Below are 27,652 nucleotides of genomic sequence, written 5' to 3'. Positions count from 1 at the left end.
TTTTCGAAAGTCTACGGACACTAATTTGTTGCTTCATTATCGGAGCTATCACCTGATAGCATTGCGCAATACTATACCTATGGGACAGATGCTGAGACTTAAACATCTGTGCTCTTCCGATATGGACTTTAGAAATCAAATTCATCAGATGTCCCAGAGATTCAAACAACGGGGATATCCTGCTCGTGTGATAAGACGGGCGGCCAAACGTGCTACTTATGCTGAACGACAATGGCTGTTTCTTCCTAAGTCTCCTAGAGAGAAGCTTGATCAAAGTATCACTTGTGTGCTTCCCTTTTCTCCCTTGTCGTTCCATGTACAGAACATCATTGGCCAACATTGGCATTTGTTAAGTTTTCATTCAGTGTTTGGTAGCAAGCCTAGGTTTGCGTTCAAGCGCAGTAAAAATTCGGGCGAATGTTTGAAATATCATTCTTATTATTAGATTGATGATGGTGAGATGGGTCATACTCCTTGTGGAAGGTGCAGGTATTGTCAATATTCTATGATCACTGAGAGTGTATTAATTCCTAATGTGCATATACAGTTTAAATTACAACAAAAAACAATTGTTGTTCCTCTCAAGTAGTGTATGGTATTTTTTGTCCCTATAATAAGCTTTATATCGGGCAGACAAAGAGAGCTATCAAATTTCGTATTGCTGAACATCTCAGCTGTATTAGAACCCAGAAAAGTGAAACCCCGTTGGTGGACCATTGGGTTCAATTTAACCACTCTTTATCTGATTTGCGTTTCTGTGTCTTTAAACAGTTTGCTGCTAACACTGGGGGAGGGGGGGGGGGCATTTCTCGGCTGTTAACTTACCAGGAGCAATGTTTGACTTTTTCTTGGCGCACTGTAATTCCAAATGGTCTCAATAGAGAGATTGAGTGGCTGGTGTTGCATTACAAATATACATATCTTTTTTAGTTAGTAACTGATTGTTTTCAATTGGATTTTTTGAATGATTTTTAGCTGTGGCTTTCGTCATCACGTATTTTTTTATTTAATGTGCCACTCTCTCTGTTGTCATTACACCTGGGCGGCAGCCTTGCTAGTGGCTCCTGGTTAAGTCAGCTTCTACTTCTCGCCTGGTATGATTGCTTGTATTTATGTTTATATTGTTTGTTTGAGTAAGTTGATTTTTTAAGTGATGTGTATTGCAGTCGATATGTTTTAGTGCTTTATTATTTTTCCCAGCATTACTCTTCCTCTTGATAAAGACCAATATCGAAACACGAGTTGAGGAGGGAGTTGAAAGTTTTTTGGATTACTTCATTGGATTTATGCACTTGCATTTTATCTATTGTGGTAACTTTGGGATAATTTTGCACATGAACATATGAACTAAAGCTAAGGACTCCGATCTGTTCCTGATCTCTTGGTGAACTACACTTTGGAAGATGAACTAGCTGGATTCAAGCTGCAGTTTGGTTCCATTCAAGATAAGTGACTGGCGTGAACATGTTAACAGTATGAACGATTGGTTTCCTTTGCTTTTTTAAGCTTTGGTTATTTGGATGTATATGTGGATTATTGATGATTATAGTGATATTATTAAAGTATTCTATGTATGTATGAATTTATGTGAATTTATTTGATTATATGATTAATTTATACAGTTCATTGGTAAATTATTGAACGACTGAATGTATGAATAATTGTGAATTTGTAGTGCTGAGGGTGGATTCTTTGATGGATTTAGTTGATCTGAATCCACTATGTGTTTTTGATTTTTGGTTTTTTTTTCAGGGATTTTGTTTTGTTTGTACCACATTAGGCATGCCAGAAATCCAGAAAAAGTCCTATTTAACCTCATTTCCCCCCCTCTGGGAAGCTGATGTAATGCTTGGCACTTTTTCTGGGCTTGCAGTACTTGGCTCAAATTTCTAAACACAGAAGACTGGCCCACACCACTGCTACATCCAGTCACATGTTGGAAGGTTCCTGTGCCAAGGAACTGCAGGACAGCAGCTTCACCAGCTGAGGCACTGCATGGGACTGAGCTGTTGATGGATTAATATCAACTCATATCGATCTAAGATTGCTATCCTGCTTAATCAATAATCATTTACTACCTTTTGGTCTGACATCTCTTGCAAGGCCACTCACACATGATACACATGTACTAGAGGCATCTGACTGCTGTATCTCTCTCCTCATTGTCCCTCCTCAGCCTTCCTGCAGAAAGTGGGGATAAAAAGTTCCATCCATAATGTTGTCTGTTGTAGCACAAAGCACACGTGGAATATATAACGTATGTGTATCAGAACGCATACAATGCATGGGCTTATATTTTACCAGTGACGTAGCGAGGGTAAGAGATGCCCCTCCCCCATTCCTTCCTGCCATCCTTCCCTTGTACCTTTTTAATTTTCCAGGCGAGAGCAACAGCACAAACATGCTGCCCATGTCGTGTTGTATATCCCTCTGATTTCACTTCCTAGGCAAGGGGCCCGGAAGTGACATCAGAGAGAGGCGACACCAATGCAGGCATGAAGTTTATAATGCTGCTTGAGCAGGAAAAATTAAAGAGGTACAAGGGAAAGCACATCCGTCCCTCCCAAACTTAGCACTGGCCTCTCCCCAGAGTAGGGTTGCCATTATATCCTGGTTTTCCTCAGACATGTCCTCTTTTCCAGGGGTCTTGGCAGCTTTTTAAATGTTGTTTTGTCTTTGGCAGGAGCCTGAGAAATAAATGGCTGCTGTGCATCATTACAGAGATGCATATGCACACAGCAGGCAGCTGCCCAGGAAAGAAGATAAAAAAAGAGGCCCAGCCTGCCCTGACACTGACAAAAAAAGCAAGCACTGTCTTTTTAGAAGACTGTCCAGGTGCATGGACAGACTTTCCAAAACCCAGCAATTTGTTCAGGTTTTGGATAGCTCTGGCCACGTCTGGAGGGCCTCTGAGCATGCGTGGATAATGGTCACACACGGCCGCATGAGCGGTCGCAACCTCGAAGTCAGGAATAAAGAGACAAGGCTTTCTGGGGATGGAATAGGCAGGACTGGGGGCAGAACAGGGCGTGGCCATGCGTCCGGGATTTTGCAACAGCAAAATATGGTAATCCTAACCTTGCATAAATGTTAATGCCTAGTTTAAGGATTAGCTGTTTATATCTGTCCACCTTTGGCTGTTCTCAACCTTGCTAGCTGCAATTTATGTGCGGCCCCTTTAAGAGTGGATTTTGGACATATCATAGAGATGGCAAAATGTTTCTTCACTGACTGAATGTCCACTTGTGATCATAGAGTTAGTGCGAGAGCTCAATCGTTTTTGTCGCCTTGCCTGTCTCGGATTTCCGCTTCCGGTGGATGTTAGTGTAATTGGGAGTTAGAGAGTAGCGAAGTAGATGGCTGCTGGGATTAACGATCTGCTTGCTGGGGATGTGGAGGAGGATGCGTCCCAGCTCGTCTTTCCCAAAGGTGATTTACGAGAGCGAGAACCTGGCTGACAGAAAGACAGTGAAGGGAAGATGATAGGGAGAGAGGGTTTCTGTGGAAATGTTCTTGGCAGTGGGGTGTAAATTGATGGGAGATTTTGAACATCCCTGGAGGGAAGGCTCTGAGAAAGGAATCAGATGACGGGACAGCGAGTATAAGAGCTTAAAAAAATAACCACCAGTTTACATAACGTTTCATACTTATTATGCAAAAGCAAAGGGTGTTCTTCGGTTTGATTATATAAAGAATATACTGTGGGGAATGCGTCTATATTTGTTGTAAAAACAAACAAACCCCCAAACCATAAAAGCCCTTCTGTATTAGAACAATTTTGATTTGTGCCTATCGGCGAAAGGCGCTCTCTACTGAGAAAGGATTTTTTAACGTGCTGGATCTTATTTCTTCACGGCAGTGGCCTCATGAATTGTCTACCTAGGCAATGGAAGATGGTAAAAATAATATTCTGGTAATAAAAATACATATATATATATATATATAAACTAAAAATACTTAAATATATAAAAAAAGAATATTCTGGTTACATTTGTTATACTTATAAAACAATGTTAATCCTACTTGATCTGTACAGAACAGCTAGTTCCAATATATATTTCTTCATTATTATGTATATAGTAAACACATATTACTATATGCCTTGCTTACTGCTATATGAGGAATAATAAAGGAAAAAGCATATTATGATATGAGCAGTAATGAGCTTTAGGAAAGCAATAAAACTTCCTCTTCACCTGTTGATATGAAGAACAATGAAGAAAGAATGTATATTCTTTCTTGTTGTCCAGCATTTTCAAATGCTGAACAAGAAGAAAATGATTGAGATTGAAGTATTTTGACAGAAAAGAAAGGACCTTACAGGACGTATACATCTGCCATCTGAGTAATAAAGTTTATGAATTCCTGTTGAAGTGCTGTAAAATATTCATTTAATTTTCCAAGCCCAGGTCCCTGCATCACATGATGCCTGTTTATCTAAGTTTGCCCATTTGAAAAGTATCTTTCTTTTTATTTATTCCTCCCAAGTTCTTCTACCCATCTCTTACATCCATATTTTTGTTTCTGTAGAGTTTGAAAATGCTGAAACTCTTCTGAACTCAGAGGTGCATATGTTGCTGGAACATCGTAAGCAGCAGAATGAGAGTGCTGAAGATGAGCAGGAACTATCTGAGGTCTTTATGAAAACCCTGAATTACACTGCTCGTTTCAGCCGTTTCAAGAACCGTGAAACCATTGCTAGTGTGCGCAGGTGATTGTGTAGGGTCAATGGATATAGTATGAAGTATTGGTAGACTGTCTCATTCAATTTTCATCCATTTTTCTCTATTGTGTACTTGGCCACCAAGCCTATTTATCCTCGGTTTCCTTTCATTTCTGTACTCTTACCCTACAATTACCCAAACTTCATAAGAGCGGTATCTCAAAAAAGAAAATCAAATGGTAAATGGAAGGTAATTAATCGGATGGAACAGTTTCCTTATGAGGTGATACTTAAAAAAGCAACTAGTAAGGTTCTGATGAAACTAACATAGTAACTAATAAGGTTAACCAGGATCTCTACCGCTTGGAAAATACAATAGATTGAAATATATTCGAAAAGATGTAGGTGCTGGTCATGCTTGTTTCCTTCTTTATTGTGGGTTTTTGTTTTTGCTATTTTACTGCTTGTTTTGTGTCATCATAACTTTTTTATATGTTCTATTCAAGCGAGATTTTCAGGATATATTAGTAACATTAAGGGCTCCTTTTATGAAGGTGCGCTAGTGTTTTTAGCGCACGCACTGGATTAGTGTGCGCTAGCCGAAAACTACCACCTGCTCAAGAGGAGGCGGTAGCGGCTTAAGGCCCTAACACGCCTTCGTAAAAGGAGCCCTAAGATTTGACAGGTATGTTTTGGGGAATCCATGGTTTTCTACATGTGATTATATGATGTGAAGGGTCAATGGTTGTTTTATGACTTTAAAATCATTTACCAATAACATTAAGCCACAAAATATACATACCATCCCTATTACATTAGAAAAAGAGATTAGGTTCTTACCTTTTCCAGTAGATAGGGATGGTATGCTGAACACCCCACCCAGCGATTTTTCTGACTTGGGCTTAATGATCAGCTCCATAGTTAAGATTTTGACTATCAGACTGTTGGATTATGAAGAGTCTGTATATAGGATTGCAAGCGAGGGTAACTTGAGCTCCATAGATGTTCAGGTTGTTTGTTTCTTATTGAAATTTTCTTACATTTATTGTTTCTCTCAGAGGCTTGTTAATGTTAGGGCTCTTCAGCTTGGAAGAGACGGCTGAGAGGAGATATGATTGAAGTCTACAAAATCCTGAGTGGAGTAGAATGGGTACAAGTGGATCGATTTTTCACTTTGTCAAAAATTACAAAGACAAGGGACACTCAATGAAGTTACAGGGAAATACTTTTAAAACCAATAGGAGGAAAAAAAATTTTCACTTAGAGAATAGTTAAGCTCTGGAACGCATTGCCAGAGGTTGTGGTAAGAGTAGATAGCGTAGCTGGTTTTAAGAAATGTTTGGACAAGTTCCTGGAGGAAAAGTCCATAGTCTGTTATTGAGAGAGATATGGGGGAAGCCACTGCTTGCCCTGGATCGGTAGCATGGAATATTGCTATTCCTTGGGTTTTACTAAACTAAACTAAATCTTAGGTTTGTATACCGCATCATCTCCACATTCGTAGAGCTCGGCACAGTTTACAGAAGATGGGATAGAAAGGAACTACAATAAAGGGTTAGAGGTCCAAGTATGAAGAGTTTTTAGAGGGCTTAGAATGCCAGAGATGGAGTAAGTATCACATTTTAGAGAATAGCCAGGTGTGCAGATGTTTGCGGAAAAGTTGGAGAGAGCTCAGGTTCCGAAGAGAGGAGGAAAGGTTGTTCCAGAGCTCGGTGATTCTGAAGGGGAGGGAGGTCCCTAGTTTTCCTGTATGGGAAATGCCTCTTAATGAGGGGAAGGATAGTTTTAATTTGTGGGTGTATCTGGTGGTATTAGGGTTTGAGGAGTTCCAAGAAAGAGGGAAACAGGGAGGGAGGATGCCGTGTAGGATTTTGAAAGCTAGACAGGCGCATTTAAAGTGGACCCTGGCGATTATCGGAAGCCAGTGAAGCTTGGATAGAAGCGGAGAGACATGGTCAAATTTACTTTTTGCGAAGATAAGCTTAGCTGCAGCATTCTGAATCCGCTGGAGTCTGAAGGTTTTTCTAAGTTAGGCTTAAGTAGATATAGTTGCAATAGTCCAATCTGGAAAGGATGATGGATAGGACAAGGACGGCAAAGTGTTTTTGATGGAAGCAGGATCTAACTTTCCTCAGCATGTGAAGGCTGAAAAAGCATTTTTTTTACCAAGGAATTGAGGTGGTCATTGAAGGACAATATAGAATCAATAATGATGCCCAGAACATTGCTTGAGAACTCAAGCTGCAGAGTGGAGCCAGAGGGCAGTAAGATGGAGGAGGGTAGTTGGTCTAGTTTTGGATCGAGCCAAAGGAGTCTTGTTTTGGACTCGTTCAGTTTCATTTGAACAGTGTGGGCCCAGGATTGGAGGTTCATTATGCAGGAGGCTACGTTCTCAGAAAGGTTGGTGAGGTTCGAATCAGTCTCGAGGAGGACGAGGATGTCATCAGCATAAGTGTAAATTGTTTCAAGGGGGGATAGATGGAGGAGTTTTAGGGAGGACATATAAATGTTGAAAAGGATGGGAGATAGAGGTGAGCCTTGCGGGACTCCACATATCGGTTTCCAGGGGGAGGATGAGGTGCCATTCATGTTGACAATGTAAGAATAAGAACGTAGGAATTTTGAGAACCAGTCTAGGACTGTGGAGTTATTGCCTATCTCAGAGAGTTGGTAAACGAGAATATCATGATGTACAACGTCAAAAGCAGCAGAAAGGTCGAATTGTAGGAGGACGGCAAACTTATTTCGAGAATGAAGTTGTTGAACCTTTGAGATCAAGGAGGTCAATAGGAATTCGGTGCTGAAGTTGGGACGAAAGCCATATTGGTAAGGAAGGAGAATAAAGAATCTCTCTAAGTATGATGAGAGTTGGGTAGATATGATGAACTCTAGCATCTTGGTTGGGAGAGGGATATTTGCTATTGGGCGATAGCTGGATGGTGTGGAAGGGTCTAGGTCAGATTTTTTCAGTAGTGGGGTCAAGGCAATATGACCCATTTCTGGGGAAAAGCCCGAATGTAGGGCGGAGTTTATGAGTTTGATAATAGAGGAGATGGCCTGTGCGGGAATTTCCTCGTATAGGTAGGAGAGGAATGGGTCCAAGGAACAGTTGCAGGATTTCAGTTTGAGGCAGAGTTTGAGGACCAGGGATTCAGATATGTGCTGAAAGATAGACCAGGATCTGTCGACTGGGATAGGGTTGGTGACTGTTTGGGTAGAATTGGAGTCGGTGGGAACCAGGGAGTTGTAGGAGATGCAGGTGGGAAGGAGCATCTCAAGGTAGAGAATTTTGCCAGAACATCGGCTGAGGGAGAGGAGGGGAGCGAGGTGGAGTCTTTTTTGGAGGTTAAGGAGCGCCAGATACTGAATAGTGTACTACTGTGGTTGTTGGATCTGGAGATTTTGTCACCGTAGAAGTGACCTGGATTGTCCACTGTGTGAACGGGCTACTGGGCTTGATGGACCATTGGTCTGACCCAGTAAGGCTATTCTTATGTTCTTAATATTTCAACTGTATTACTGTTTGTTTTTTTTAATTGCCGCTGCTGGGTTAGACCAGTGGTCCATCGTGCCCAGCAGTCCGCTCCTGCGGTGGCCCCTAAGTCAGAGACCAGTGCCCTAACTGAGACCAGCCCTATCTGTGTACACTCCGGTTCAGCAGGAACTTGTCTGACTTTGTCTTGAATCACTGGAGGGTGTTTTCCCCTATAACAGCCTCCGGAAGAGCATTCCAGTTTTCCACCACTCTCTGGGTGAAGAAGAACTTCCTTACATTTGTACGGAATCTATCCCCTTTTAACTTTAGAGAGTGCCCTCTCATTCTCCCTACCTCGGAGAGGGTGAACAACCTGCCTTTATCTACTAAGTCTATTCCCTTCAGTATCTTGAATGTTTCTACCATGTCCCCTCTCAGTCTCCTCTTTTCAAAGGAGAAGAGGCCCAGTTTCTCTAATCTCTCGCTGTACAGCAACTCCTCCAGCCCCTTAACCATTTTAGTCGTTCTTCTCTGGACCCTTTTGAGCACTAATCTAATCTAAACCTTAGGTTTGTATACCGCATCATCTCTACATTCGTAAAGCTCGACATGAACTACTGTGTCGTTCATGTATGGCGACCAGTGCTGGACACAGTATTCCAGGTGAGGGTGTACCATGGCCCGGTACAGTGGCATGATAGCCTTCTCTGATCTGTTCGTGATCCCCTTCTTAATTATTCCTAGCATTCTGTTTGCCCTTTTCGCCACCGCCACGTATTGGCGCGGACGGCTTCATCGACTTGTCGACCAGTACTCCCAAGTCTCTTTCCTGGGGAATCTCTCCAAATGCCGCCTCGGACATCCTGTATTAATGTATAGAAGTTTTGTTACTGACATGCATCACCTTACACTTATCCACGTTGAACCTCATTTGCCATGCCGTGGCCCATTTCTCGAGCGTGTTTGTCACGTTGCAGATCTTCGCAATCCTCCTGCATCTTCACTACTCTGAATAACTTTGTATCGTCCGCAAATTTAATCACCTCACTCATCGTACCAATTTCCAGATCATTTATAAATATGTTGAAGAGCACGGGTCCAAGCACCGAACCCTGTGGCACTCCACTTGTGACGCTTTTCCAGTCCGAGTATTGTCTATTTACCCCCACTCTCTGTTTCCTATCCGCCAACCAGTTTTTAATCCATGGGAGTATTTCACCCTTGATTCCATGGCTCGCAATTTTTTGAACTAGTTGTTTATGCGGAACCTTGTCGAATGCCTTCTGAAAATCCAGATATACAATGTCGACCAGCTCACCCTTATATAGCCGCCTGTTTACTCCCTTGAAGAAATGCAGCAAGTTCATCAAGCAAGATCTTCCTTTGCTGAAGCCATGCTGGCTGGTCCTCATCAGATTGTGTCCGGCTGGTCCTCATCAGATTGTGTCCGTCAAGGTGCTCAATGATGCGGTCCTTTATAAGCACCTCTACCATCTTTCCCGGTACCGAGGTCAGACTCTGTAGTTTCCCGGATCTCCCCTCGAACCTTCTGTGAATATTGGCATAACATTCGCCACCTTCCAGTCTTCTGGAATCTTTCCTGATTTGATCGACAGATTGGCTATTAGTTGAAGCAGTTCAGCTCTAGTCTAGTTCCTTGATGACCCTCGGATGGATGCCATCCGGTCCCAGGGATTTATCGCTCTTAAGTCTATCAATCTGCCTGCATACCTCGTCTAGACTGACCGTCACCCCTGTCAGTTTCCCGTCTTCGTTTCCAGCATATAGCCTGTTGGGTTCCGGTATATTGTGTATATCCTCTTCGGTAAATACAGACGCAAAAAATGTGTTCAGTTTGTCGGCAGTGGCTTTGTTCTCCTTTAGCACTCCCTTTATTCCATGGTCATCCAACGGTCCCACAGCTTCCTTCGCGGGTCGTTTCCCCTTAATATATAGAAAGAACGGCTTGAAGTTTTTCGCCTCTTTGGCTATTTTTTCCTCGTAGTCTCTTTTGGCCCCTTTTACCACCTTATGGCACCTGTGTTGATGCTGTTTGTGCTTTTTCCAGTTTTTGTCTGTTTTTGACCTTGTCCATTCCTTAAACGAAGTCTTCTTGTCTCTGATCACTTCCTTCACCGCTACAGTGAGCCATGCCGGTTCCTTGTTCTTTTTCCTCTTGGATCCTTTGTTGATACACAGTATATTCAGATTTTGCGCCTCGGTGACCATGTCCTTAAAAAGGGACCATGCTTGTTCTAGCGTCTTTTCAGTGTTTATCCTCTTCTTAATCTTCTTCCCCACCATGAGTCTGATCCCTTCGTAATTCCCTTTTCGGAAGTTCAGCGCCGTGGCCGTCATTCTGGATTGATGTTTCGCCCTGTGTCCAGGTTGAAGCGGATCATATTGTGATCACTGGTTCCCAGGGTCCCCTCTACTTCAACACCTTGGGCCGGTCCTCGTAGTCCATTTAGAATTAAGTCCAGAATTGCGTTTCCACTCGTATTTTCCTTGACAGGTTGTTCCAGGAAACAATCGCCTACAGCGTCCAGGAACTTGGTCTCCCTACTGTGGCTGGAGGTGCCTAGGTTCCAATCTATCCCCGGATAATTGAAGTCACCCATGATAACTGTGTTACCTCCCTTACAGTTGCGTTTAATCTCGTCTGTCATTTCTCCATCAATTTCTTCGGACTGCCCTGGGGGTCGGTAGTAGATGCCAATCTTTGTTTCTGTTCCATTTGTTTCCGGAATTTTGACCCACAGAGACTCTAATTTATTCTTCATGTTCTCTCCGGTAGACTCAATTCCCTCTTTGACGTATAGGGCAATGCCCCCACCTTTTTGGACCCACTCTGTCTCTGCGGTATAGCTTGTATCCCAGTTCATTCAGTGATTGTTTTAAATTCATATGAGCAGTTCAGACACCTGGTTTCGGGGTATTCCCCCGTATCCTTCCTCCTGTCTTCATCTGAAGGGCTGTCGCCAGCTGTGGTATGAACTGAAGGGAGCAGCAGAGACCGTAAAGGAGGAGGGGTTGAAAAGGTGTTATTGACATCTTCTGCAGTATGCTCGTGAGTACAGATGGACAACCCTATAGTTCAGCATACCATCCCTATCTACTGGAAATTATATTATCAAGGTAAGAACCTAATCTCTTTATACTCGCTGCTTTTGAATAATTTTTTTTATTGAAGATGCAATAAATATTTATTATTCAAAGATGCAGAATTATATGCGATTTATTGTGCAGACATCTACAGTTATATGTCCTGCTTTTACCACTTTATCTCCATTGTCTTTCTTCACTTGGTGTATAATTAAACTCTAGAATTCATTGCCAGAATGTAAACCGAGTTGAGCTGTCTTGGACTGATGGCTTGGCTTTATACACCAAGACTTAGAATAGATAAAAGCAGTTGGCTTAGCAGGGTTTCTATTGCAAACGCAAGCAGTGTCTCACTTCTGCTTCACCACACAATTGTTTCCCACGTATTCACCTTTATAGGACCCCCCAGGGACCCCTAAAGAAGACTTTTTGTCGAAACACGGACTGTATTGGGTCCTGTATCCCTAGCGGACTAGGTCTTTTAAGGCTTTTATGTGGATGAATTAATTTTTATCCCAGGACAAGCAGGCATGATATTCTCACATGTGGGTGACGTCATCTACGGAGCCCCGGCGCGGACAGCTTTTCAAGCAAACTTGATTGAAGTTTCAAGTTTGCACACTGCACCACGCATGTGCGTGCCTTCTCGCCCACTAGAGGGCGCATCCCACCTCGTGGTCCTCAGTTCAAATTTTTCCGCGGAGCAAGAAAGCCCTGTGGATCTGAGCTCCAGTGTTTTTGCCTTCTAGCTGCCGCGTTTAGTTTGTTTTCCCTTCGAATTAGTTCGCGGTGCTGTTTTTCTTTTCGGTTCCTTTCAAAAAAAAAAAAAAAAAAGTCTTTCGTTTTTCCTCGGACTCCGGGGGCTCCCGGAATCCGTGGCCGCGGGACGTCGGTACGTTCCCGGCCTTCTTCTTTTTCTTCGTGGATGTCCCGTCCTGTTACGGGATTCAAAAAGTGCAGCCGGTGTGAAAGGTTGCTTTCCATCACCGACCCTCACCGGTGGTGCATTGTCTGTCTTGGGCCCGAACATCCGACAGACTCGTGTGATCGCTGTGCTACCTTCCAAAACAGGGCCCTCCGTCGCCGTAAGGCAAGAATGGCCGAATTGTTCGCCGTCGACGCACCTAAGGCCTCGACGTCGGCCTCGGCTTCGGCCCCGGCCTTGACCTCGGCCTTGGCGTCCTCGGGGGCCTCGGCCTCGCCTCGGCCCTCTTCCTCGAAGGCGTCGTCAGTGAAGCAAGCTTCGGGTAAGTCCTCTGTTCCATCCCCTTCAGCAAAGAAGCCATCCTCGAGTCAGGCCAAGGCGGGTGGGTCGACCCCGGCCCCGCATCGGACCTCGACTCCGCACACCCCGAGGGAATACTCGAGACCGAGGTCGCCCTCCAGGGAGTGTGCCCCGGACTCGGAACTCCCCACCTTCGTGGGGATTCCGGCCTTCCAGGATCTCCTCCGAGCTCTGATCTCATCGGAGCTGTCGGGAGCCCTGGAAGTGTTGCAGCGTGCTGCGGTTCCGGCGGCCTCGGCCGGGGCGCCTTTGGTCTCGGAGGCCCCGGCCTCGGCTCCCTCGGGAGCCCCGACCTCGGCGACCTCGGTCTCGGGTACGGTGGCCCCGTTCACCTCGGTCTCGGCCCCGCCCCGGACCTCGACCTCGGGGGAACCCCCTGAGCGGAGTGTAAGGCCCAAGGAAAAGTTGCGCAGAGTGCGCCGTCTTTCCTCCTCTTCCTCCGGGTCTTCCAGACACGCCTCGCCCTCGACGCGACCTCGGACGGGGCGTCGATCGAGGAAGTCTAAGCGACCCCGAGGCTCGCCTCGGCGCGACCGCTCCTCGTCGTTCGGGGGCGAGGCGCTGCAGGTGTCGGAGTTGCGCCTCGACAACCCGAGGCTCCTCCGCTCACCTCATGGGAAGTCTTCCCGGGCCGCCTCGCCGAGGAAACGGGAGAGTGTCCCACGAACCCCTGGGTCCTCACCCAAGGGCTCTGCGAGGAGGATAACTTCCCCTTCCCCCTCGAGGGCCCTCGAGAGGGGATCCTGGGATTCGGGATCGGTTAGGGATCCTCATTATTCCCATGAGGCCTCCCCCCTCTCCTCGGTGGGGCGGTCGAGAACCCCGTCTCCCCAGGCTAGGCCGTCCTCATTTTCATCCTTCGTTCAGGACATGGCCCAAGCCCTGGGGATTGACCTGATGGTAGGCTCTCGGTATTCCAAAGAATTTTTGGAGGAACAGGACCTCCCCACTCTTCCTAGGGAGGTGCCTAGACTCCCTCTCAACAGTGTCCTTCTGCAAACCTGGCTGAATAACTTGTCAAACCCTCTTACAGTCACGTCTGTGCCTTCAAAAATGGAATCGAAGTATAGGACGATTCCCCCTAAAGGGTTCGATAAGGCGCAGCTCTCACACCAGTCTCTTCTGGTGGAGTCTGCTCTTAAAAAATCACAGCCCTCACGGGTTTCTGCGGCGGTTCCACCAGGCAGGGAGGGGCGGACCCTGGACAAGTTTGGCCGTCGCCTCTATTCAAATTCCCTGATGGCCACCAGGGTTCTAAATTACGCCTTCACCTTTTCCTCCTATTTGCGTGGTATGGTGAAGGACCTTCCTCAATATCGAAACTCGTTACCGGACTCCCAAAGAGCAGGATTCGATAAGTTTATGTCCAACCTGTCTCAATTGCGGTTGTACCTATTCCACGCAGTGTACGACGCCTTTGAGCTGGTTTCGAGGGTGTCGGCCCTCGCGGTGGCCATGCGCCGCTTGGCCTGGCTTCGCACCCTCGACATGGACCCAAACCTGCAGGAACGCCTGGCAGACTTGCCTTGTGTGGGGTCCGAGTTATTCGACGAGTCATTGGATGCGGCGACCAAACGCTTGTCGGAACAGGAGCGCTCTCTAGCATCCCTGGTCCGCCCCAAACCTAGGCCCCCGCCGCAGAAACCCTTTCGGCCTCCGCCGCGCCGATACCCTCAGAAGTCGACCCCGGCTTTCTCGAGACCGCCTCCGAGACGTCCGTCTCAGCGAGGCAGAGGGGGACAAACCCAAGCCCAGGCGCAGGGCCCTTCTAAGCCCGCGCCTTCCTTTTGACGGGCTGAGCGGACGGGGCGGGTTCCCCTCCGCACTTTCACAGGAACCCCTTCCTATCGGGGGCCGTCTTCGGTCCTTCCGGGAGGCATGGACCGGGATTACCTCAGACGCTTGGGTGCTCCGGATCGTCTCCGAGGGCTACTCGCTCAACTTTGTGTCCTCGCCGCCGGACAGTCCCCCAAGTTTAGTCCCCTGCAACCGTTCGCAGCTACCGACCCTTATAACCGAAGCCAAAGCCCTCTTGAAGCTTCGGGCGGTCGAGCCGGTCCCCAAGGACCAGTGGGGTACGGGGTTTTACTCCCGCTACTTTTTGGTCCCAAAAAAGACCGGGGACCTGCGCCCCATACTGGACCTCAGGAAGCTCAACAAATTCCTGGCCCGGGAGAAGTTTCGAATGCTATCTCTCCCGGTTTTGTACCCCCTCTTGGGGGAAGGGGACTGGATGTGCTCCCTCGACCTGAAGGAAGCATACACCCATGTTCCGGTGCACCCCGCCTGTCGAAGATTCTTACGATTCCAGGTGGGGGACCTCCACCTCCAGTACAGGGTACTGCCCTTCGGCCTGGCCGCGTCCCCACGAGTATTCACGAAGTGCATGGTGGTGGTTGCAGCAGCCCTCAGGTCACGTGGACTCCATGTGTTCCCTTACCTGGACGATTGGCTCATCAAAGCCCCGACCAGGGAGGGGGTTATCTCAGCGACCCGACAGTCTATTGCCTTCCTGCAAACTCTCGGGTTCGAGATAAACTTTCCAAAGTCTCAGTTGAGGCCGTCGCAGTCTCTTCAATTCATAGGTGCGGTGCTGGACACGGTGCGCCTACGCTCCTACCTGCCGACCCAGCGGTTGGAAGCCTTGGTACGGATGAGCCGCCAGGTCTCTCAACTATCGAGGGTGTCGGCCAAGCGCATGATGATGCTGCTGGGCCATATGGCCTCGACGGTACATGTCACGCCGTTTGCGAGGCTACATCTGAGGATCCCTCAGTGGACCCTCGCGTCCCAGTGGCGTCAGGAGTGCGACCCGGTGTCTCGCCTCATTTCGGTAACTCCGCCCTTGCGGAAATCGCTGCGTTGGTGGACAGACTCTTCAAATCTGTCCATGGGGCTATTGTTCCGCACTCCGCCTTTTCGCAAGGTCCTGACCACGGACTCCTCGGAGTACGTGTGGGGAGCCCATCTCGACGGTCTTCGCACGCAGGGCCTGTGGTCGACAGAAGACCGTCAGTGTCATATCAACGTGCTAGAGCTGCGAGCCATCTTCCTAGCACTTCGAGCCTTCGTTCACATATTGCAGGACCAGGTGGTCCTCGTCCGCACGGACAATCAGGTGGCAATGTATTATGTGAACAAGCAGGGAGGAACGGGGTCATGGCCCCTCTGCTCCGAAGCTCTTCGCCTCTGGGAGTGGGCGGCCTCCCGGAACATCTTCCTCCGGGCGGTCTACATCCAAGGAGAACGGAATTGCCTGGCGGACAAACTGAGTCGACTTCTGCAACCGCACGAGTGGACTCTACACTCAGCAGTTCTACGCGAGGTTTTCGCTCGCTGGGGAACGCCACAGGTGGATCTGTTTGCCTCTCCGGAGACACACAAACTACCACTATATTGTTCTCGGATGTACTCGCAGGACCGTCTGGAAGCGGATGCCTTCCTACTCGACTGGGAAGGGAGGTTCCTGTATGCATTCCCTCCGTTCCCTCTGATCATGCGAACGTTGGTACACCTAAAATCGTCCACGGCCACGATGATTCTCATAGCACCTCGGTGGCCGCGTCAGCACTGGTTCTCCCTGCTGCTCCAGCTCAGTGCCAGAGAGCCTCTTCCCCTGCCTGTCTCTCCTTCTCTGCTGTCTCAGAGTCAAGGATCCATGTTACATCCCAATCTGCAGTCATTGCACCTGACAGCCTGGTTTCTTGTTCCCTGACTCCTCCGGACCTGTCTCAATCGGTGAAGGAGGTGTTGGAAGCCTCCCGCAAGATCTCGACGAGGCTTTGCTATGCGCAGAAATGGACCAGGTTTTCCACCTGGTGCTCGTCTTTTCACCTGGATCCGGTATCAGTTCCGGTATCCTCGGTTTTAGAATATTTATTTCATTTGTCGCGCTCCGGCTTGAAAACCACTTCGGTGCGGGTTCATCTCAGTGCGATTTCTGCTTTCCTACAACCTCTGGAGGGACGCCCTCTGTCACTCCATCCCTTGGTGACACGCTTCATGAAAGGGCTACTCAGGGTTTGCCCCCCTCTTAAGCCTCCGTCTGTCGTGTGGAATTTGAATGTAGTTCTGGCTCAACTGATGAAACCCCCTTTTGAGCCACTCAACAAGTCCCTCTTGAAATTTCTGACTTGGAAGGCGGTGTTTCTAATTGCCCTCACCTCCGCCAGGCGGATTGGGGAGTTGCAAGCCTTGGTTGCGGACCCTCCTTTCACGGTCTTTCATCACGACAAGGTGGTTCTCCGCACCCATCCTAAGTTTTTACCTAAAGTTGTTTCGGACTTCCACCTCAATCAGTCCATTGTCCTTCCTGTGTTCTTCCCGAAGCCCCACTCCCATCCTGGCGAGACGGCGCTTCACACGCTTGACTGTAAGAGGGCGTTGGCATATTATCTTCAACGCACCAGGTCTCATCGGAAGGTCCCTCAATTGTTTTTGTCCTTCGATCCCAATCGATTAGGGCATCCAGTTTCCAAGCGCACTCTGTCTAACTGGTTGGCCGCTTGCATTTCCTTTTGCTACGCTCAGGCTGGCCTTCCTCCCCCGGGTCGGGTCACGGGTCACAAGGTCCGAGCAATGGCAGCTTCGATAGCTTTTCTCCGATCCACTCCGATGGAGGACATATGTAAGGCTGCCACTTGGTCTTCGGTTCATACATTCACCTCTCACTACTGTCTGGACACTCTATCCAGGAGTGACGGCCGGTTTGGCCAGTCAGTATTGCAAAATCTGTTTTCCTAAATTGCCATCCTCCCACCTGCCCTGTTTTGGTTAGCTTGGAGGTCACCCACATGTGAGAATATCATGCCTGCTTGTCCTGGGATAAAGCACAGTTACTTACCGTAACAGGTGTTATCCAGGGACAGCAGGCATATATTCTCACAACCCGCCCGCCTCCCCGGGGATGGCTTCCTTGCTAGTTATGGAACTGAGGACCACGAGGTGGGATGCGCCCTCTAGTGGGCGAGAAGGCACGCACATGCGTGGTGCAGTGTGCAAACTTGAAACTTCAATCAAGTTTGCTTGAAAAGCTGTCCGCGCCGGGGCTCCGTAGATGACGTCACCCACATGTGAGAATATATGCCTGCTGTCCCTGGATAACACCTGTTACGGTAAGTAACTGTGCTTTATGTGGATGATTTCAGTGTACCTTTGGAACTTTGACACTTTCAAATAAAGTCAATTTAGGAACATTGTCACTCCACAGAGTTTTTTTGGTTTTCTCTGGATTTTCTTCTCTGTGGATATTTTGGGGTCAATTCCTTTTGTTGTTTGTTTTTAGCAGGGTTTAAAAAAGGTTTGGCTACTTTCTTAAAAGAAAAGTCCATAAGTCATTATTAAGATGGACTTGGAAAAATTAACTCCAAACTGCATAAAATCTATTGTTCTTTTGGGATCCTGTCAGATACTTGTGACCAGAATTGGTTACTATGGTAAACGGGATACTGGGCTTGATGGAATTTTGGTCTGTCCTAGTATGGCAAGGCTTATGTTATTGATCTTCCTCCAACAAATATATGCACGCGTACACAGAGTTTCTTGAAGCCTCTTTACAAACTCAAAAGCCCCCAATCTAGCTTTCTCTCGACCCCTCCTCCATTTCCTCCCAGAAGACCGTAGACTCTCTTTACAATTTAGCCTCTCCCTCTTCACCTTAAAGACTTGAAAACTCAGCCCCAGTTGCTTAGCCCTGACTTGATAGCACTTGTTCTTTTTTTACTCTCCCCCCAGCCTGTTACCAGTCTTTTTTTTTTTTTTTTTTATTAGCTAAGGCTGTTTCCCAGGCTCAATAGGTAAACTTATAGCTGCACTTCTCTGATAAGGAACCAGGAGGAGACAGACTATGGGTCTCATTTTCAAAAAAGAAGAACATCCAAAATTGGTAGATGGACATTTTTCTCCCCAAACCTTTCCAATTCACTATTTTTGAAACCTGTTTTCTAGTTGGGATTTCTGTGCTGTTTGTCTGCAGTTCATCTAAATCTCAAGAGGGTGTTTTGGAGGCTTGGTGTGGGAGGGACTAGGGCAGGCTTAAGATTTGAATGTTTTTCTGCACAAAAACAGCGGCCTCAGATCATTTTTATGCTCCTATTTCCTGTGTCTTTTTTTTTTTTTTAACTTCTCACAGCTCACCAGCTATATCAAGAGAGCAGACCCCACTGGCTCTCTAAACTGTAGTCTGTGCCTGATAGGTGGCCAGGCGTACAGTTGAGACTCCTCTAAATTCAGAAAACCTGGGGAGGTGGGGGAAATGGGGGGAGGGACTCAACCCTTCAGAGTGTGGCATCCCCGAGAGGGTCCCCCAAGCTCTGTCTGGACAGCAAAAGGGACAAGAAAGATTCACTAACCAGATCCAACGGGCTCTAACAACCCTCTGCACAGACTGCACAAGCTTACTACTCCACCTGCTGGAGTCTGATAACAGACCGATTGCAATAGGGACTGCACAGCCCAGTTGTACTGAAGCCAAAAGTCAATGTCTCAGTCTCCACCTGCTGGCAGAGGAGCGTAAACCCATCCATTTCTGTGCCAGTCTGGAGGGACTAAAAGAGAGAAAATTAGCAGGTAAGTACCTAATTTCTCCTTATTTCCCCGCCCACCAACATGTTTAATGTGACGGTGAATGCTGAGGCTATGCTGGCACATCTTAACGTGGCGCAAATTATCTGCCAAAACTAGGCCGGGATCCTACTAGATTGGAATCCTATCGACCCATATCATTACTTAATTGTGCAGCCAACAACACTCAAACCCTACCGGGACTTCTAAAAATATTTAAATACCTCTATTCAATATAGACTTGAAAACCATACAAAAAGCTAATCAATTTCATATCAATTATTTATTTCATTATACCAACTATTTCAAATTATTCCAAATAGAACCCCGCCCACCAGTTCATACACCTATTAAAATAGTCACTAATAACTTTCCTTCAATGTTCACTCATATATTCAAAATAGCAGCAACCACTGTAGCTTGTAGTTAGTTCATCATTGAATAACTAGCAAAATCAATCTCCTTAGTTTATGTAGTTGTCCGCTTGTTCCACAAATGAAATGAATTTGTAACATCCACAGCATTCAAGCTCGACACAATGTCATGTTTCGCCACTAGGCGTCTTCAGGAGCTTATTCTGGGCACAGTTCCATTTCATCTATACATGCTTCAATATCACAACATCTATCAATATCACCACATCTATCAACAATTAATAATATTAAATGTACCTTGTAAATCATTATACAGAACACTCAAAAAGCTGCTTATTCGGATGAGACTTCCATACCAGGATCAAACAGCCAAACGCTGAAGACTAAATTTCCGGTTTACTTTTTCCATTTCTAAACTAAACTAAACCTTAAGTTTGTATACCGCATCATCTCCACAAAAGTAGAGCTCGACACGGTTTACAGGAATTGATATAGAAAGGAACTCCAATGAAGAGGGGAAAGACTTAGTAAAGAGGAAGATAGAGGGACTTAGCATATCGAAGAGGGGGGAGTAGTTACAATTTAGAAAAAAGCCAGGTTTTCAAATGTTTTCGGAAGCGTTGGAAAGAGGTTGTACTCCGAAGCGGGGCAGAAAAGCCGCTCCACAGCTCGGTGATTCTGAAGAGGAGGGATGTCCCTAGTTTTCCTGTGTGGGATATGCCTTTTAAAGAGGGGAAGGATAGTTTGAATTTTTGTGTAGATCTGGTAGAGTTAGGATTCGAGGAGATCCAAGATAGTGGGAAAAGAGGAGGAAGGATACCGTGTAGAGACTTGAAGGCTAGACAGGCGCATTTGTAGTGAACCCTAAGGATTACTGGGAGCCAGTGAAGCTTAGACAGAAGCTTTTATAACAAGTGCCAATCTATCTCCTTATTAAGACCCCTAGGTTCCACCGTGTCCCATGAGTAAATTAACCGTTGTTCTTTTCTTATTAGTATATCAGATATATTGTTCCCCCCATTTAACCCGATTGTCAATAATACTACGAATTTTAAATCAATAATATCAGGTTCATATTGCATCCAATATGCTTCTAATAGAAGATCAAGTTTTTTAAAACATAAATTATTGATATGTTGGGCCCGAGAATCTCTTTAGAATCTTGGAGAGAGCGGGAGCCAGAAGGCCTTGAGCATGCACAGATGCTCAAGGCCCAGCAGAGATCACCGGCAGGCTTCTTTGGCACCGCCACGTCCTGTGGGTTGGTGCTGCGTGCCAGTGCCCGATCGCGGTAAGGGTTTGGGGGGGGGGGGGGGTGTGATGCCGGTTTTTGGGGTGGGAGCTCACAAATCGAGTCAATGTTCGGTTTGCAAGGCAAGATTTGCGAGTGTTTTGCTCCTCTTGCAAAATACTTGCAAATCATGTTACTCACAAACCGAAGTTTGACTGTATTTCCTTTGATTACTCCGGAGCCTATCACCTCTTAACTTCATCCTGTGCCCTCATTTCAGAGCTTCCTTTCAGTTGAAAGAGACTCGACTCATGCATTTACACCACGTAGATATTTAAACATCTCTATCATATCTCCCCTTTCCCACCTTTCCTTTAAAGAATACATATTGAGATCTTTAAGTTTGTCCCTATATGCCTTATGATGAAGACCATGCACCATTTTAGTAGCCTTCCTCTGGACCGACTCCATCCTTCTTATATCTTTTTGAAATTGTGGAATCCAGAATTGTACACAATGTTCTAAATGAGGTCTCACCAAAGTCTTATACAGGGGCATCAATACCTCCTTTTTCCCACTGGCCATACCTGTCCCTATGCAACCTAGCATCCTTCTAGCTTTCGCCATCACCTTTTCAACCTGTTTGGTCACCTTGAGATCATCATATACTATCGCACCCAAGTCCTGCTTTTCTGCCATGCACATAAGTTCTTCACCCCCTAAACTGTACCGTTCCCTCGGGTTTTTGTAGCCCAAATGCATAACCTTATATTTCTTAGCATTAAATTTTAGCTGCCAAATTTCAGACCATTTTTCAAGCTTCACCAGGTCTTTGTTCATGTTATTCACTCCATCTGGTGTGTCTACTCTTTTGCAGATTTTGGTATCATCTGCAAAGAGGCAAGTTTTACCCAATAACCCTTCAGCAATATCGTTTATAAAAATGTTAAAACAAACAGGCCCAAGAACAGAACTTTGAGGCACACCACTGTTAACATCCCTTTCCTCAGAGCGATCTCCATTGATCACTACCCTTTGTTGCCTTCCACTCAACCTGTTTTTGACCTAGCCCGTCACTTTGGGATCCATCACGAGGGCATTCAGTTTATTTATTAGATGTCTATGCTAAAATCTAAATACACTACATCTAGTGCACATCCTCTATCCAATTCTCTGGTCACCCAGTCAAAGAAATTGATCAGATTTGTCTAACAAGACATACCTCTAGTGCAGGGGTAGGGAACTCCGGTCCTCGAGAGCCCTATTCCAGTCGGGTTTTCAGGATTTCCCCAATGAATATGCATTGAAAGCAGTGCATGCAAATAGATCTCATGCATATTCATTGGGGAAATCCTGAAAACCTGACTGGAATACGGCTGTCGAGGACCGGAGTTCCCTACCCTTGTTCTAGTGAATCCATGTTGCCTCCAGTCCTGTAATCCACCATTCATTTCTTGAGATCCTAAACATTCATACATATTTCACAGATTCAATAATTATCGTATTTTCCCATATATAGGCCACAGCCTATACATAGGTTTTCAAACCTGTGTATGGGGCACGGCCTAGTTATATGTGGTGGCTGAGGTCAGGTCTCATGAGTCCTGTGAGAGCTGATGTCGGCCATTCAGTGGGCAGTGCGCGAGCAGGCTCATTGCCGAAGAGATCATGGCTGCCCTGCACCGCTGGAGTCCTAAGCCACACGCCAGCGAGAGGGCTTCCTAAAAAGGTACTGGGGATGGGGGGATGAATGTACCGGAAGATAAGCCACAGATAATACCATGGGGCGGCTTATCTTCCGGTTTTTAAACATAGGCCACCCTTTTCTGCAGCCTGTATATGCATGCAGCCTATGCAGAGGGGTGGCCTATATGCGTGGAAATACAGTATTAAAAGGCTTTAGAGAAAGGTAAAGGCAGGAAAAATTCTGTTCAGTACTAGGTCAGGAAAAGGGGAAGGAGAGCAGCCCACATGACTAAACCAGGAAACAAAGAAAGTAACCAAAGGCGGGAATTTGAAGTTTGTTTAGAACTAAAAGAAGAGAGGGGGAAAACAGCTCTCATGGTTGAAAGCCTGAAAATAAATAGAAAGAACCTCAGGATTTTCACCTTACCTCTGCAAATGTCAATGCACTTAGTCTTTCCTAAATCCTGCTTAACCAGCAAATCACACAATTATATATATTGTTTTCTTTTCCCTCTCTGCTATAGTCTTCCTAGTCCTTTGTTAACAGTATCCTTGTTATTTATTCAAAGTTCTTTACTATTGTCCTAGGGAAGTTTGCATAAGCTACCTACTCCATTCAGGTGTTTTCCCTAACTGTCCATCAGGATCATGTTCTTGCTAGTAGTGGAAATGCATGTAACTGTATGTAGAAAGATCCAAGTTAGCCTAGGTTTTTCTTTCTATGTCAAGACCTAGCTTCCCTGGGACACTATACTAGAAACTGAATGTAGTACATTTAACAGCAGATGAATAACTCCACACATGCCCTTTGCCTTATACACTTCTTCTAATCACCTGCTACTGGCCTTGATTGAAGGCCAGATGAACTTTACTGTGATCTGTTATTGCCTTTTCTCGTATTCATTTTGTAACACTTCTGTTGACCATTGCTAGTATACTATCTCTTGGTTGCCATACTGGCTGTCACTCCTTTTATATTCTCTTCACATCCTTTATTTCTGGTGGAATTCTGCGTGACCATGCAATTCAGAATTGCACAGTCACGCAGAATTCCCACACAGAATCTTGGATGGTGTCGGCTATTGACAGTAAGGTAGCAAGGGTAGGAGGCACCCTGGACAATGGCACCCCCCACACTCTCCTTTCCCATCTCCCCACATCACACTTGTACCCTCTCTTCCCCCAGTACCTCTTTAAATCGTCTGCGTGAGCAGCTTTGCTGGCCTGATGCTCAAGTCAGCATTGGCTTTCTCTCTGCCATCACTTCCTGGCTTCACGACCAGGAAACAATTTCAGAAGGTAGCCAAGTCAGTGAAGTTGCTCACACTGGTGAAGATTTAAAGAGGTACAGGGGAGGGAGGGTGCAAGCATGGCGTGGGGATGGCAAGGTGCTGGCACCCCCACCAAGATGGTACCCAGGGTAGTCCAGCCTCCCTTGCCTTACTGCCACTGGCTTATCGGGTCGCAGTATCGGCAGTGATTCTCACACGCTGCCTGACGCTAACCTGGAAGTCTCTCCATGGCAGCGTGTGAGAATTGCTGCCGATACCATGACCCAATGAAGCAAGCCTTACTAGGAAGAGTAGAAGGGAGGAAGGAAAGTTGCTGACATGGGGAGGATAGTGGTGAGAGGAAGGAAAATACTGGTATGGGGAGGGAAGAGAAGGGGTGAGAGGAAGGAAAGATACTGGCACGGGGATGGGTGAGCAGAAGGAAAGATGCTGCACAGGGAGTGGTGAGAGGAAGGGAAAGATGCTGGCATGGGGAGGGAAGGGGATGGGTGAGAGGAAGGAAAGATACTAGCATGGAAGGGGGATAGAGAGCTTTGACCCAGGGCACATGGAGGGGGGGGATAGAGAGATGGACAGTAGGAAAGATTCAGAAATGTTGGATATGGAAGAGGAAGGGTGATAATGCTGCATGGGGAGAGGGCTGCAAGGGAGGGAAAGAGAGAGATGTTGGACATGGGAGTGTATGAGAGGGAGATAGATACACAGGAGGTGGAGAAGGAAGGAGACGTTGGGTCCAGGAGCAAAATGGAGTGATTAGAGAGATGCCTGGCAATGGGAGTGAGGGAAGAGAGTGGGAGAAACTCTGGATCATGGAGGAGTGTGCAGGAGGGAAGAGAGAGGGAGATGTCGGGCTATGAGGGTGGGAAAAGGGAGCAGATGCTGGGCTATAAGAATAGAGGAAGATAGAAGCTGAGAATGGTAGAACCCTGAGGGAGGAGGAGAGAGTGTCAAGGAAATGGATGAGAGGCTAGATATAACAGAGGGTAGAAATATGGTAATGGAGGTACATTGAAGATGAAAGGGAATGGGGGACTGAGGAAGGAATGAGATGGGGAATGGGAGAGAAGATGGAAATTTGATAGGTAGCTGAAAAGTGAAAAAGAGATGGGTAAGAAAGAGGCAGAAAAAAGCTAACAAGGAATGATCAATATGTCCGAGGCAGGTGTAGTGAAGGAATAGACAGAAGAGAGTAGAAAAGACAAATTTATAGCAGCCACTTGAAGGAGAATTAGCAGATGACAGGAAAGCAGAAAAAAGAAACTGGAACCAACACGATGGAAAAATAAAACACCCAGACAACAAAGATAGAAGAAAAACATTTCATTTTAAATGTTTTAAATTAAATTTGGATATTAATTATCAAAAATAGTTTAAATTTTGACAAAACTTGCTAATTTTGAGTGCAGAATTTTGCCATTAAGAGTAATCCTTTCACAATGGTGCTCTCTTGCCATCATACATGCACATACTTCTGGGTGGTACCACTTCTGGCTGTAATTTGCTTTCTTAGTGTCCTCTGATCTCATCATCTTTTCTGTCTGCAGTTTGTTGCTCCAGAAGAAGCTACATAAATTTGAGTTGGCTTGCTTGGCTAATCTGTGCCCTGAGACAGCTGAGGAAGCTAAAGCACTTATACCCAGGTAAGCTTGGACTTGGGAACAGTGATTTCATTCCCATCTGAGACCTGACTCGGAAGACTGAATTACACCCTGTTCTCTTCAGATGTCAATAAAACATGGGAGGATTTTATAGCAATCCAATATTTTTTATTAAATGAACTGAACAAAGGCATTAATTGATATAATCTAAACACTTTCAAACTGTAGCAGTCTGCTGAGCCAGGGTATTTGCTATCATAGTCTTTTTAACTGTAAGAATGTAAGGATTAGATAGAAGTGACAGGTAATAACACAGCTTGTATGGATGCTCTGTGTGTGTGTGGGGGGGGGGTTACAGCAGTAGTGAAAACAAAGAGTGTTAATTAGTGAAAAAGCAGTACATAAAATGTGATACTGTGGCTTATAATAGAGAGCTTGGGATCTGGACTTTTGACTAAATCTTCAAACTAAGGAAATTATGAAGTCAAGGTAACAGTTTTTCTGACAGAGCTGTGTCATGTTCCCGTGCAGTAAAATTTTTATTATAATAATTTTTTAATATGTCCTTTCCATTTTTCTTTGGCAGCCTGGAGGGACGCTTTGAGGATGAAGAATTGCAGCAGATACTTGATGACATTCAGACAAAACGAAGCTTCCAGTATTAGGATAAAGTGCCATCATGCTTGCAAAACATGGGACCCTGATATTAACCAGGATATTCTTGCTCTTTTCAGAGCTTCCAAGAGAGTCTTATCTTCTACTTTTCTTAGAAACATGGAAAACTGCATAGTGATAAGCAGACGAGATGTGGAGCATATGGGTCACATGCGATTCAAGAGGCCTACAAACTCCCAAGGGAGACATCAATATTTGAGGGGGAAACTCACTGTTCTCTTGGAAAAATATTTGTGGACTGGATGCAGGGCAGGGAATGAATAGTATCTGATGTTCTGCTGAGAGATACCTTATGGTTTTAGGACAGGAATTGGTAGTATGTGTTCACTTTCTTCAGTTGACCTTAACAGTCTAGTCCTGAAAGAGCATAGCTGTGGGTATCTTCAGTGAGCCCCAGGGCCTGCAGACTTTGAAATCTGGAGATGTCTTAGCACAAAATCTTTTTTTATGAATAGTTCTCATCTATAAATATGGTAGTATAGAAGCTTCAGAAACCATTTCAATCCAGAGTCACATAGATTTACAAATAAGCACGCGAGAATCAAAACAGTGAATGAGAACTTTAAAATACTCCAGTTCCATTTCTTTTTACCAGGAAATCCCTTCTCGTGCACTGTGGAGTGTTTTAGGTAAGTTAGCAGAGATTTCCAAATGCATGTAACAGCTGATGCGGCTGTTATCAAATTGAAGCTCCCACAACCTGTTTCACAACACAGATATAATGTAATTAAATAAATAAGTAAGAAGGATGAACAAATAGCTTCAAAATACTGATGATGAAAATAAAAAGTGGAGAAATAAGGCCTCAGAAAAACAATCAACTAATCCAATAAGGAATGAAACTTCCTACCATCATTGGTCTAGAAAATGGCAATAAAAATTATGCATAACCAAAAGTAATCTTCATATAATTTTTATATGTATAATACTTGCATGTACACCATCCATACTGTTCAAATATCTTCTTTTTCACATGAATAAAACATACTTCTTTCAGGTAATTCATAACCCCTGCCCCCCTCCCCCCACCTTTTATAAAAGCGCAGAAGAGTTTTTTAGCACCAACCTGTGTACTGAATGCTGTACGCTGCTCCGATGGGCATAGATTTCGTATGAGCATCAGAGTAGCGCAGAGCATTCAGCATGCCAGCCAGCGCTAAAAACTTCTTCCGTACTTTTGTAAAAGGGGAGGAAAGTGTTTTGAAACTTTGAAGAATTTTTTTGTGTAGTAAGATATCTAAATGAAAGACAGTTAGATTGTTTGTGCTAAGTCCTTCATATGTTTTATTCATATATAAGAGAATATACTTTAGAAATATTATTTATAAAAATTATATGAAGAATTTGAGCTTCATTTCTGAATGGAATTTTTTTCTAAACCGAAGATGGTAGGAAGTTTCAGCCCTTATTGGATTGGGAGTTGAATGTCTTTTTTTTTTCCCCCCCCACTATTTTCATTATATTTTAAAGCTATTAGCTAATCCTTCATATATATTATGAAGCTGCAATTTTTACTGCTTCATATTCCAGTTTTTTGCTTGGTCTGACACTTATCAAATCCTCATTTTGGAGTCTTTAGGCTCTGGTAGTTGCTGGATGTAGGTTTTTTGCAATGTCTTTGTTGTAGGTTTACTTGTGTTTTTCTTTACAAATAGTTATCTGTATAGTTGTGTAGATATAAATAAAATTTGTCCATTTTTCATTTTA

At 45.4% G+C, this 27,652-nt stretch overlaps 2 protein-coding genes across 2 annotated transcripts in view; both read left to right on the top strand.

The window, feature by feature from the left end:
• The window catches only part of AMMECR1L (AMMECR1 like), a 137,835-nt gene extending 135,737 nt beyond the window's left edge, over positions 1-2,098 (top strand). The window contains exon 7 of the mRNA XM_033958372.1: positions 1,753-2,098. Within this exon, the coding sequence (XP_033814263.1) occupies positions 1,753-1,841 (89 nt within the window). The 3' untranslated portion in view covers positions 1,842-2,098. The remainder of the gene's footprint in view (positions 1-1,752) is intronic.
• Positions 2,099-3,272: 1,174 nt separating this feature from the next.
• On the top strand, positions 3,273-27,652 carry POLR2D (RNA polymerase II subunit D). The gene is made up of 4 exons (XM_033958373.1): positions 3,273-3,429; positions 4,531-4,711; positions 25,217-25,312; positions 25,857-27,652. Exons 1-4 carry the CDS (start codon positions 3,357-3,359, stop codon positions 25,933-25,935), a joined length of 429 nt encoding a protein of 142 aa, XP_033814264.1. The 5' UTR covers positions 3,273-3,356; the 3' UTR covers positions 25,936-27,652.

This window comes from Geotrypetes seraphini, chromosome 9, assembly GCF_902459505.1.
Source record: "Geotrypetes seraphini chromosome 9, aGeoSer1.1, whole genome shotgun sequence".
NCBI classification, from domain to species: domain Eukaryota; kingdom Metazoa; phylum Chordata; class Amphibia; order Gymnophiona; family Dermophiidae; genus Geotrypetes; species Geotrypetes seraphini.
This window is presented reverse-complemented; position numbering and strand designations above follow the sequence as displayed.